At 43.8% G+C, this 12,105-nt stretch overlaps 1 protein-coding gene across 1 annotated transcript in view; it reads left to right on the forward strand.

Moving 5' to 3' along the window:
- DNAH6 (dynein axonemal heavy chain 6) overlaps positions 1–12,105 on the forward strand; it is a 239,754-nt gene that overhangs the window by 81,477 nt on the left and 146,172 nt on the right. Inside the window, 3 exon segments of the mRNA XM_060237063.1 lie at positions 5,258–5,429; positions 10,907–11,053; positions 11,156–11,229. Of these exon segments, the coding sequence (XP_060093046.1) occupies positions 5,258–5,429; positions 10,907–11,053; positions 11,156–11,229 (393 nt within the window).

The following is a 12,105-nucleotide window of genomic DNA, read 5'->3' on the forward strand; positions in this document are numbered from 1 at the left end:
TGTTATATTGTAGGATTAACAGTGCAGATTGAATTTAATTGTGTATATCAGTACTCTTTCTTTCTAAAATACCCTGAGTTTTGAAGGATAGGGTTAACAATCTTTTAATAAACCAAATGAATCAGTGTGCAAACCAGCATCATGTAGCCAATTTACTGTGCTGGCTGTCTGAGGAGGATGCTAGATATGGACTTTGAACAAAACTTTGTTGGTCTTAAAGGTGCGACTTGACTCCTACTTTGTTCTACTGCTTCAGACCAACACAGCTGCCCACTTTGATAATATTTATGTTGAGAGGAGGTGGTTAGACAAGGTTTTGAGAAGGTCATCAGCAAGTATATTGTCCTATATTCCAGGAAAAAGATAATGCAACCCTGGTAATACTTATCTAGAAGAAAATGGCTTCTTTACCCCACCAGCAGTGATTAGCTACATCCCAGCTGTGAAGTCAAAGCTTCTCATAAGAATTCTTCCAGCATCACTAATGTACATACATTACCTCTGCTTTTTTTCAACTTTTAAAAATCAGCCCATAAAGAAAGGTATGCTCAGACCATCTGTTCAATAACACGTTTTTTCAAAGCTGCTCAGGTGCATTTTCATCCCATACTGTCTCCATTCCTTGTGCCCTTCATCAGTCTGTTCTCCTTTGCCAGGAAATAGTGAATTATTGCTATTGTACTTATTTGTACCAGCATGACTGGCACAGGTCATTGCTGGCAATACTGCGGGGCGGGGGGTGGAGAGAGAATTTGGAGTGGTGGGACAGAGCCATCTTAAAATGCCGCTATGATGCCTTGTCCACTTCACTCCCTCAGAGGCAAGATTTTTCCTCTGTTTTTCTTTCCCTTTTGTGACTGCCCTAGTTGTCTGTTTTCTTCTTTCCTGAAGAATTTTGGCTGTCCCACCCTCTCACAGTATAATATGTTGGCTGTTTGCTCAGTCCAGGAACCTGAGGAAAGGAATGGGAGCCCCTTTTAACTTACTCAACTTAAATGACACTTGAGAAGTTTTTATATTCCAAATTAACAAAATATTTTATTCAACATAGAGGGGAAATGTCAGATGAAATCAGAGGTAAAATTTCTGAGGTGAAACCTATATATGCCAGACGTTATTTCTGATGTTTCAGGCTAATGAGGGTTTCTTAAGCTGTTCAGAGTTACTGATAATATTTACAGAACAAAGTAGGAGTCAAGTTGCTCCTTTGACCAACAGCTTTATTCAGATTGTAAGCTTTCGTGTGCTTAAATTCTGAATAAAACTTTGTTGGTCTTAAAGGTGCAACTTGACTCCTACTTTGTTCTACTGCTTCAGACCAACACAGCTGCCCACTTTGATAATATTTATGTTGAGAGGATTTTGTTCCAGTGTTTTCCAAACACTGCAGCATACTTTTTTTGAGTATTTTCTGACTCTTTTGGTTTCCAAAAAGCTGGTACACTCTTTTTAGTACCCAGACCCCTTCTCTTGAAACACCAGTATTCATTTTGAGTTTTTAACTGACTCTTGTTTCTAACCACCCCAGAACAAGGAGATCTGCACTCTTCAGAGCTAACTCCCTGTTTGACAGGATAGGGAAATTCTTCTCTCACTAGAAGATCTATCTCTTTTCTTTGGCCCAAATGGGAGTCTCCATCTAACTACCCAGTCATTCATGCCACCTTTCCCCAGTTCTTTTGTCTGTGTTAAAGTTAGGGCTGAATTCTAAATGAATTCTCTTCCTCAACATTCAGCTCTAAAGTCTCTTTCTACTCAGCTGAAGCTAGCCAGTCAGATCACTTGGAACACCCTATCAACTCAAGGCTCTCTGACTCTGAAGAATTAACCACAGTCATTTACTTGTTTGTGTAGCATTTTTAAGGTTTTAAAAGTGCAGTCAATCACAGCTGCAAAAAAGGTAACTGTATGAACTGCCTGTGCTGATTGCCTGCACTTGGTTTGAGAGCTGGTATGGCCCGGAAGATAGGATGTTGGACTAGGATCTTGAGCAATTTGGGTTCAGATCCCTGCTTCTATCATTGAAACTCACTGAGTAACCTTGGGCATGTCACAGACTCTAAGCCTGCCCTACCTTACAGGTTTGTTGTTGTAGGAAAACGGAGGAGGGAAGAATAATGTTCTAAGCCACTTGGAGTCCTGATGGAGAAAAGTAAAATATAAATGAATAACTGAAAAATGCATACTTCACCACTTACCACACCCAGTTCTCACATCCAACCCTAAATTCTCATGGACTATATAGATTGTGGGTCCAGTGCATTGAGGCAGATCTTCATTTGCTCCAGCATTAGGCTTAGAGTACAAGGCTTCTCAAAGCTGAGCCTCAGTATCTTTCTCAAATGCTGTAGAACTAATCTCTCCTATATAATAATTCCCTTAGCAAACTGTTCATGAATCTGATATTCTCCCATTGGCTGAGCTGCCTGTTGCTGCTTCTCAGAGGAGAGAGAAAATAGCCTTCCCTCAATTGGCTGAAGGCGGGAGGAGGCAAGAAGGAGCCAGAGAAAGCCTTCCCTCAATTGGCTGAGGGAAAGAACCAGAGAAAGTCTTTCCTTGATTGGCTGAGGGCTCATCCCTCTCCTCCTATGGAAGAGAAGCAGCCAGAGACTCGGGGGAAATGGCATTCCATGGCAGCAGAACAGATAAAGAGAGAGGGAGGGAGGAGAGACAGAAAGCTTGAGAGAGGTAGACAGAGAATGAAGACTAACAACTTTATCAGAGAGACAGTGTTGGGTTGAAAGGTATCAATAAAGGCCTTTGAGGAAGAACTCATTGGGCCCAGTCTTGACTATGGCTGCCAGTTCTAGATTGGTGGGAAATTCCTGAAGATTTTGTGATGGAGTTTGAGGAGGGAAGGGTTCGAGGAGGGGAGAGGCCTCAGCTGAATATAATGCCATAGAGTCCACCCTCCAAAGCAGTTGTTTTCTTCAGGGGGAAAGAGATCTGTTATCTGGAGTTCAGTTGTGATACCAGGAGGTCTTCAAGCTCCACCTTGAGAGCCAGTTTGGTGTAGTGGTTAAGTGTGCAGACTCTCATCTAGGAGAACCGGGTTTGATTCCCCACTCCTCCACTTGCACCTGCTGGAATGGCCTTGGGTTAGCCATAGCTCTGTCCGAGGTTGTCCTTGAAAAGGCAGCTGCTGTGAGAGCCCTCTCAGCCCCATCCAGCTCAAAAGGGTGTCTGTTGTGGGGGAAGAAGATATGGGAGATTGTAAGCCACTCTGAGTCTCTGATTCAGGAAGAAGGATGGGGTATAAATCTGCAATTCTTCTTCTTCACCTAGAGGTTGGCTACCCTAGACCTGGCTGTTTGCTGCTGTTCAGCTGCAGCACCTCTATGACAGCTAATGTGGCACAGGAGTTAGGGCTTCAGAGCAGGTCTTGCTGTGGAAGCTGACTGGGTGATTTCAGATCAGTCATAGACTTTCAGCCTAAGCTACCTTCCAGGGTTATTGTGCAGATCAAAAGCTGTAAGCTGCTTTGGTCCTCACTGCAGACAAAGGCTGTACTTTTCTTAAACTGAGGCTGCAGGGGAGGGGGGAGGAGATAGAAAGATGAAGTCAGATCAATTCCTCTTCAGAAAATGGCTGCCTTGGGTGGGTGGAAAGGCAGCAGGGGGGGGGGGGGTGCACTCGCCCATAAATTCTTTCTAGAGCACTTTCTATTTTTCTCCACAATAGGCCTTATTCCGAGTTTATAAATAAGAGCTTTAAACCTATAATTGTTACACTGGGTATTTACTTGGTTCATGCATGTTCTGTTCATCAGCTTAGAGCAAGGGTGTCAAACATGCAGTTTGGGGGCCGAATTAGGCCCCCGGAAGGCTCCCATCAGGCCCCTGAGCAACTGGCTATCATCTGCTTCCTTCTCCCTATACCTTGCTTCCTTCTGCATCTCAGTTTGCTTTGCAAGGCTTGCTCAATTGCACAGGAGCTATAGAGCAACACCTCTATTTTCTGCATGGGCTGAGGCTCCTCCCTTGGGTAGGAAGAGGGGAGGAATAGCTTGCTTTGCCAGGCTCTCTCAATTGCACAGTAGAGCTACTGAGCCAAGTCTCTCTTCCTTCTGTTCGCTGAGGCTCTTCCGCCTCCTGGTCCCATGGGGAAGGAAGGAAAGAGCCAGAGCTTCCTTTGCCCAGTTCCCTGGATCCCATGGGAGAAATAGAAAGAAAGCGCCTTTAAGACCAATAAGTAATGTTTTAAGCATGTTTTATAAAAATATATATATTTGTGTTTGTCTGTGTTCTTTATAAAATTTATCTCTCTGCTACCTAAACTTACATAGGTACACACATTGCCTGGTCTGACATGGCTCAGCCCAACCCAACATGGCCCAGCCCAACAAGGTCTGATTTATGTCAGATCAGGCCCTCATAACAAATGAGTTCGACACCCTTGGCTTGGAACTTATCTAAGCAATACAACAAACGCAAGTTGTGGAACAACTCACAGCCACAAATGCATAGAGTGCTCTGCCCCTCAATGCAGCTTGGAGTGCTGCCAGGGATGGAGGAGGGGCTTCAGGTTTCTCTTCAGTTGCTATTTTTACCATCAGGAACAGCCTTGGCTCCATATGTCACATGAGCACAAGAAATTACCTCACACTGAATCAGCTCCTTGATCCACCAAAGTCACTATTGTCTTAGCGACTTTGGCAGGGGCTCTCCGAGGTCTCAGGCAGAGGCCTTTCACCCCACCTACTGCCAGATCTTTTAACTGGAGATGTCAGGGACTGAACCTGGGACCATCTGCATGCCAAGCAGATGCTCTACTACTGAGCCACAGTCCTCGTCCACATGATCCCAGGACATGTGGGACCTGATCATTATGAGGCTCCTGGGCCATGTTCAGCTTAGTCACCCAAGACCCTGAAGAAACCTTTGCCATTTTGGCAGTGTAGATTAGTAAATCCATTACGTGATCCAGAGCCTTGTGGGCACTGCAGTGTTCACACAGTGGCTCTTGCATGTCTGAATCTCCACTCCCATGGATCCATTTACCCACATCAGTGTACATCCATTTGAATGGACAAGGAAACTTCTGTGGATACGCCAGCTCTGAGCATGCACTGCAACTCATGTACGCCTGGTGGGTAAAGCAATCTGCTGATATCAATACAGAGTTGTTTTCTGCTGATACCAAAGAGCTCACGTTATAAAAATATTAGAAGTCACAGCTGGTTTGCAAAGAATAAAAAAGCTGTCGAAAGATACATTTTTTTCCTTTGCTTTTTAAATGTTTTTCTCCCTTTGTCTAGGCTATTTTAAAAGGCTTTTTGGCTGAATTCTCTACAGCAGTTAAGCAGACTGCAAAAAGCATAGTGGAAGCTGCTGTTGAAATATATCAAAGAATGAGCATTGATCTTCTCCCAACACCAGCAAAATCCCATTATGTATTTAATTTACGTGATTTGTCAAAGTGCGTGCAAGGTAAGATGTGTGTTCTCCATATGGCGCATTTTCTATTCCAGTTTTATGTCAGTAATTCTTCTGCCTAATAATTTCTCCCCAGCCATTGTTTTGCTCTCTTAATTTCAACGTTGCATGTTTTATTACAAGTCTGTATGCATATTTTGACATGTTGCTGTGGGGCAGGGAGAGGACAAAAGCACTACACTGCATATATTTGAAACTAATGTCCCTTTCCAGTAAATAAAACCAATCTGAAGAGACATGGAAAGAATTTGCTACTGGTGGTACAGAATTTCTCTGAAAGAAAGGAAGAGCGTGAGTGCAGTAGTGTGTAAAATTAAAGCTGTGCTGTTGGTACCTCAACCAGGAAAGCTGTACATAGCCCACAGTGACACCTGAAATGTATAACATCTGTAATTGCACTAGTGTAATATCTGGTGGATCACCTGGGTATAAAAGTTGAAAGCTCTCTATAGCAGCTGTAACTCTGGAGCCTCTTTTCTGTGTGTGTGCAACGGGCAATGCCAACTACATGTAATTTTACAGCATTCCACAATATTTTTGCACTCAAAGCTTGCCTGCAGATATGCACGAGTAGGAGCTATCTATCAAATATCTCTCTTCCAGATGGAAATATATAAGGCTGCATCCAAGTAAAGGTAAAGGTAGTCCCTTGTGCAAGCACTGAGTCATTACTGACCCGTGAGGTGGTGTCACATCACAACATTTTCTTGACAGACGTTTTACGGGGTGGTTTGCCATTGCCTTCCCCAGTCACGTACACTTTATCCCCAGCAAGCTGGGTGCTCATTTTACCGACCTCAGAAGGATGGAAGGCTGGGTCGACCTTGAGTCAGCTACTTGAACTCACTTTCCGCCGGGATCGAACTCAGGTCATGAGCAGAGCTTGGACTGTAGTACTGCAGCTTACCACTCTGCACCACTGCACTCATATAGGGATGTTTAAATTGTGCTAGAGGTTCTAACTGTCCAATCCTAAACACAGTTACACCCTTCTAAGCCCGCTGTTGTCTGTGAGCGTAGAACAGTGTGACTCTGCCTTGGACTGCACCTACACAAACATGACAATCCACTCATAGGACCAAACTACATAATACATTTTTTTAATGAGTCTCCACATGACAGCTGTGGGAAACATTGTTTTAAATGAAGGGAGGGTAATTGGCTTATAAATGTTGCATGAGTGGATGAGGGTCCCCTGACTTCCCCTCATGCTGTTTTCCAGAGCTGAAATGACCCTGGGAATATATTTGTCCATTTTTTTGAGCAGCATGTGCCCCCTGAATCACCCCCTCCCTGGTCTTTACTTGTTAAAAATTCTTGGCACTTAGGTGCCTAACTTGGCTTTCACAGCATCCTTTTGCTTACCATCTCCTACTGCTGCTGCATTCTAAGCCAAACAGGGGGTTATGAAACAGTTCCCTGCGTTAGTCTTGGTAAGAACAGAATTTTTAAATGAGAGATTTTTGACATTCAGTGTAACCTCCTTACCCTTTCCCAGTTGTTTCTTGATCTGTTGACGAGTCGTTTAATGTCAAAAAAGTGAGAACAACTAAAGTAACAAGAGGAGAATACACTTCAGAACAATGCTAATAAGTGCTATGTAATATAAACCCAGCCTTTGGAATTCTAGGATCCAGGAGTTCGTGAGCTGCAGTGCATTACTGCAGCCGGACAATTTTATTACTGCACCTAGTAGTCATAGCTATCCATTTTAAACTAGCGAAAGAAATAAAATCTCATGCTTCACAGCATAAAGTGATTGCATTTTTGATTCTGGTGGGATTCCCCATCATCTCTATACCGTTAGGCAACAGGTTTGGAAAATATATGTGTATCAGTCTTCTGAGGGTTGCCTCGTGTTTAAGGCAGGATATTAAATTGGATGAACTGACTTTCATCTGTCTATATTCTTGATATCTTTATCTCTATTTATGTTCCGTCTCAGTAGTTTGTGTAGCACATAGACGATACGTGGGAGTAATGTTTTTAGATTGGAGTTGCCAATGACATCCAGAGTAATGAGAGGCAGTTACCGCACTCTCTTCTTAGGGTGCCATTGTAGCTCTGTTTGGTGTGTTCCATCACTGCTATGCATATATTTAGAATCCAGGCTCCCTTCTGTGCAAAAACAGACGGTTCCCAGCCCTGCTCAGCATGTTGCAGAAAAGGCATTAGAGGACTTGCTGTTGTTGCCAATGCGTCTTGCAGATGCAGAAGCAGAGTTTTGTGTCTTGATAGCGTATTTTAGGTTTTGATGCAGCCTCACACGTTTAAGTGGGTCGCTTTCCAAGCTGAAGCCAGATTTGGGAGATACTCAGGGCTCGTTTCGCACATCACTTGACCCTTTATCATGCCATTACTCAACCCTTGAGGATTTTCCCTGTCTGCTCATTCATCCCTTTCAAGGGAAAAATCACAGCCTGGCAACAGTTTGGGCCACAGGGCCCTGCTGCAAGTGAATGCCCCGTTCCTTTCAGACACTATTGGAAGTCGAGAAGAGATGCCATGCTAAAATAAATAGTGCACAATTTGCTTTGCTTGTTATTTCCTCCCCGCAAGGAGGAGGAGAGAGGGGCACTTGAGAGCCAAAGATCCCTTTTAAATTCAGGTTTCCTACCCCACCCCAAAAGTATCTCCATCACAAGGATGCTCCTATTCCCACTTTAAAAAGTGCTGTGCTTGATCAGACAGGTGATCAGACAAGTTCTGTTCTAGGCTAGTGCTCTGTGGTGGCCCATTCACACAAGGAAGCCATCATCTGAGTCTTCAGCGCCTTTGTGACTCAACCCTCAGAATCTTCAGTTATTGTTAGGACTCTTTTTACCTAACTCAAGTGTTTCTCAAGTATTTATTTTTACAAAGGGAATAGGAATGTGGCGGAACAGAATTGTGTGGGAGGGCGCTTTTAATATTGATAGGGTTTTAGTTTCAGTGATCGGGGAGAAACGAAATCCAGCAGTTTTCTCTTCTTCCTGCACCTCTTCTACTTTATTAGGCCCATTATACTTACGGTTACCAGATTTTTTTTTTTAAATGCTGGACATACTGAGATTCTGTGCTGCCTCCTCCCAAATCAAATAGTGCGAAGTATGCTGTTTGTGCGGAGAGGGGCACGCAACCCAATTACAAAGCAACAGCAGTGGCTCCTGTTTTGTGCTGAATGCCTCCTCCCAGCACCAACAGCATGTTTCACACTGTTTGCGCTGGAGGGAGCACCCAGACACAATGTGAAGCAGCAGCTCCTGTTTTGGGCTTGGCTCTGTTTCCCTTCCTTCCCTGGGAGGAGCACCTAAAGGTTGTTGCTTTGCACTTGGACTGCCTTGGCAGCACCTCCTCCAAGCCCAGTGTGCTTCTCTGTTTGGGTTTGGGTTGCCAGTTCACCCCCCCCCCCCGGACAGTTGAGCATTTTTATTTTATACTCTGGGCAAAAACACTGAAAAAATACTGGAGGGTCCAGGTCAATAACAGGCACCCGGCAACCCTAATTATACTGTTTGTCTTCTTAAATTGTACAGTCTAATATTACGGCATTGGTAATTGTACTAGTCTCTATTATTTTGCTTTTGTAATTCTATAATTTGCCTTGAATCTCCAGAAGAAAGTCGGGGGAATGAATGAAGTAAATAAATGTTGTTTATACTATAATGCTTCTTCTAAATCTATTTTGTATAAGGATGTTTCACCTCACACTCTTCATTCCAGGTATAATTTTTAAACCAGGGATGCATGCGACCCATGGGATGGGTGCAGCCTCACGGGGCTCAAATTTGGCCCCTGAACAACTTCCTTCTCCTACTTCTTTTTCCAGGGCTGCTGCCTTAGCTTGCTTTTTCCCCAGCTCCCTCAGTGGCTCTTTGCTTCCTGCCTCTTGCCTCCCTCCCCCCTCACACACATAGGCATACATGTGGCTGCTTTGTACAGAAATATGACTTGGCTGCTTTGTACAGAAATATACAAAGACAAACCTCTCTCCCTCTCTCTCCCTCCCCCCCTCTCTCACACACACGGAGAGAGAGAGAACACTTCTGCTTCCTTCTTTGGGGCTGCTGCTCCTCTTTTGGGGAGGAGGGAGGTGGAGGAAAGAGAGAGAGAAAAAACAAAGTTGTAGTCCCATGGCAGCTGTGAGACAAACAACATTTTATTCCAGGTATAAGCTTTTGTGTGCAAGCACACTTCTTCAGGGGGAAGGAGGGTGGGTGGATTCTTCTGACAAGCACAATGTACATTGAGGAAATAATTTTGGCTTATTCTGAAGAAATAAAGATTGGATTTCTCTGTTCCTTTCTGGATTTATTTTCTTCCAAAAAAGACCCTGACTTTGGATTGGTCCTTATATCTTGAAGAATGGAGTGATTTCAGATGCCAGATGGATAATAGCACACACTGGTAATAAGACAGGAAAACTAGCTCTCAATTCAGCCCAGGAGGATAAATTGTCCTGAGCTTCATTATCAGTTGCAATTCAGCAGTCGCTCTTTCGAATCTCCCTTTGAAAATCCTTTGTAAGAGCAACAGAATGTTGTGGTTTCTAATGCCAGTTATGTCCATTTATTCTTTGTATTCTCCTGTACTGAATCCTCCTGGCTGGGACCTAGGTATCTCCATGCCTACTACCCCTTTGCATATCACGCCTAATCCAATCAAGACTGTTACTGTAATTCACCTGCTATTGGCATTCGGCATCTGAAATCACCTTTATAAAGTTTATATCTCTGGTACCTCATATTACATTTTATGGCATGCATGGCCGAAACCCAACGAAGTGGTGTTTCTGTCAGTTCTGATTCTTGTAACAAATGAGTTTGACACATTTGTTTTAAAGAAACTACAGAAGGAGGGCGCGGGGTGAGAGTTCTGCAACATAACTGGCCAAGCTAGAAATAAATTTAGTTGGGCTGAAAGTGATACAGTGCTCCTGTGAGTGGGACAGACATCTCCCAACTTTGCCAGAGGTCTGTGAAAGCCCTGCAGAACTGAGGAGTGAGGCCCTAAGTAGGAGCAGCAGGGCTAACAAGGTGGCTGCAGCTCTCCTGGGAGGGAACCTTGATGCAGAAAGTGACCTTGAAAGTGACCTTGAAGAGGCTTCCCAGAACACCCCAGTGTAAGAGCTTGACAGAGGCAATGAAGCTGCTGGTGGTCCTTCCTCCAGCTGCTGCCTCATATGTGATTCATACATAAGAAATGTTGATACTGTTACTGCATCCCTACTGGAACAAGCAGTATCAGTATACCTTTTATAGAGCTTCTTTCACTTAGCACTTTGTTTTGAGGAACATAACCACAATGTTAAATGAGTTATTACTGTACAGGTGTGCTTGATGCAAGAACTAGAGTGGGGAAGGTGAAATTTCAGGTGTGCTTGCTGCAAGAACTAGAGTAGGGAAGGTGAAATTTAATTGAAAAATTTTGGTAGTCTTGACAATAATTGCTGACATAGTGACAATAATTTTTCCTGTCTTTTCCCACTACAGGCATATTGCAATGCGACTCTGCAACAGTTCGAGATCAAGCGCAGATATTTAGGCTCTTTTGCCATGAGTGCCAGAGAGTTTTTCATGACCGCCTCATCAGCAATGAAGATAAACTCTATTTCTATTCTATGTTATCTGATATGGCCAGTAAGGATGCTTACTGTACTGATATAGATTACCTCTGCCATGTAAAAACACTTGGCATATGTGGATTAAAAATAAAGTTAACTTGAAGATTTTAATTTGCAGGCAAACATTTTGGAGTCTCAGTTGATCCAGATTCGTTTGCGTCAAAACCTATTATCTTCGGGGACTACATAAAGGTGAGTGTTCCACAGCAAAAACTTTTGTACAGTGCCACTTTTAGGATTTCGCCTGTATAGAATCTTAGTCTTATTTCTGAAGTATAAACACCAAATGTGCAGTGTTGTAAAGCAAATGAATTCTGCTGTGTAAACACTGTGAACTTCAGGAAAGTGAGAGATGGCAGTGTTTGTCTTATGGCTGAAGTTGCTGTGTTTCTCTGACATATTTATAAAAGTCCAAAAGGTTTCCTTGCACTTTGGAAAACAAAAAAAAAACCCCTCTTCATATAAAGAAAACTGAACTATACATTTTCCCTTGACTATGGATGTGATCACAGAGGTGCTATTTTAATATCAGGCAGGCTTTTCAAAATCAAGGCAGCTTTTTATTCTAAAATCCAGCTATGTTGTCCTCATATAACACTCTGATTTCCTTTGCTCCTAATGCAGAGTTTAGGGCAGTGGCCCCCAGCCATTTTGGCACCAGGGACCAGTTTTGTGGAAGACAATTTTTCCACGGACCAGTGGAGGTGGGGATGCTAGGGTTTTTGCTGCCCCAGACTGCTTCCACACTCTATCCCTGCCCCCCACAGGGTTTTTAAATGAGTAGGTGAAGGTCTCTGCCTCATTCCGCGGCCCGGTTACTAACAGGCCACAGACCAGTACCGGTCCACGGCTCAGAGGTTGAGGAACCCTCGTCTAGGGCACTAAGAGCCCCATGGTGCAGAGTGGTAAAGCGGCAGTACTGCAGTCGGAGCCCTCTGCTCACAACCTGAGTTCGATCCCAGCGGAAGCTGGTTCAGGTAGCCAGCTTCAGGTTTATTCAGCCTTCCATCCTTCTGAGGTCAGTAAAATGAGTACCCAGCTTGCTGGGGGGAAAGTGTAGATGACTGG

Source organism: Heteronotia binoei, chromosome 4 (assembly GCF_032191835.1).
Source record: "Heteronotia binoei isolate CCM8104 ecotype False Entrance Well chromosome 4, APGP_CSIRO_Hbin_v1, whole genome shotgun sequence".
Lineage (NCBI taxonomy): Eukaryota > Metazoa > Chordata > Lepidosauria > Squamata > Gekkonidae > Heteronotia > Heteronotia binoei.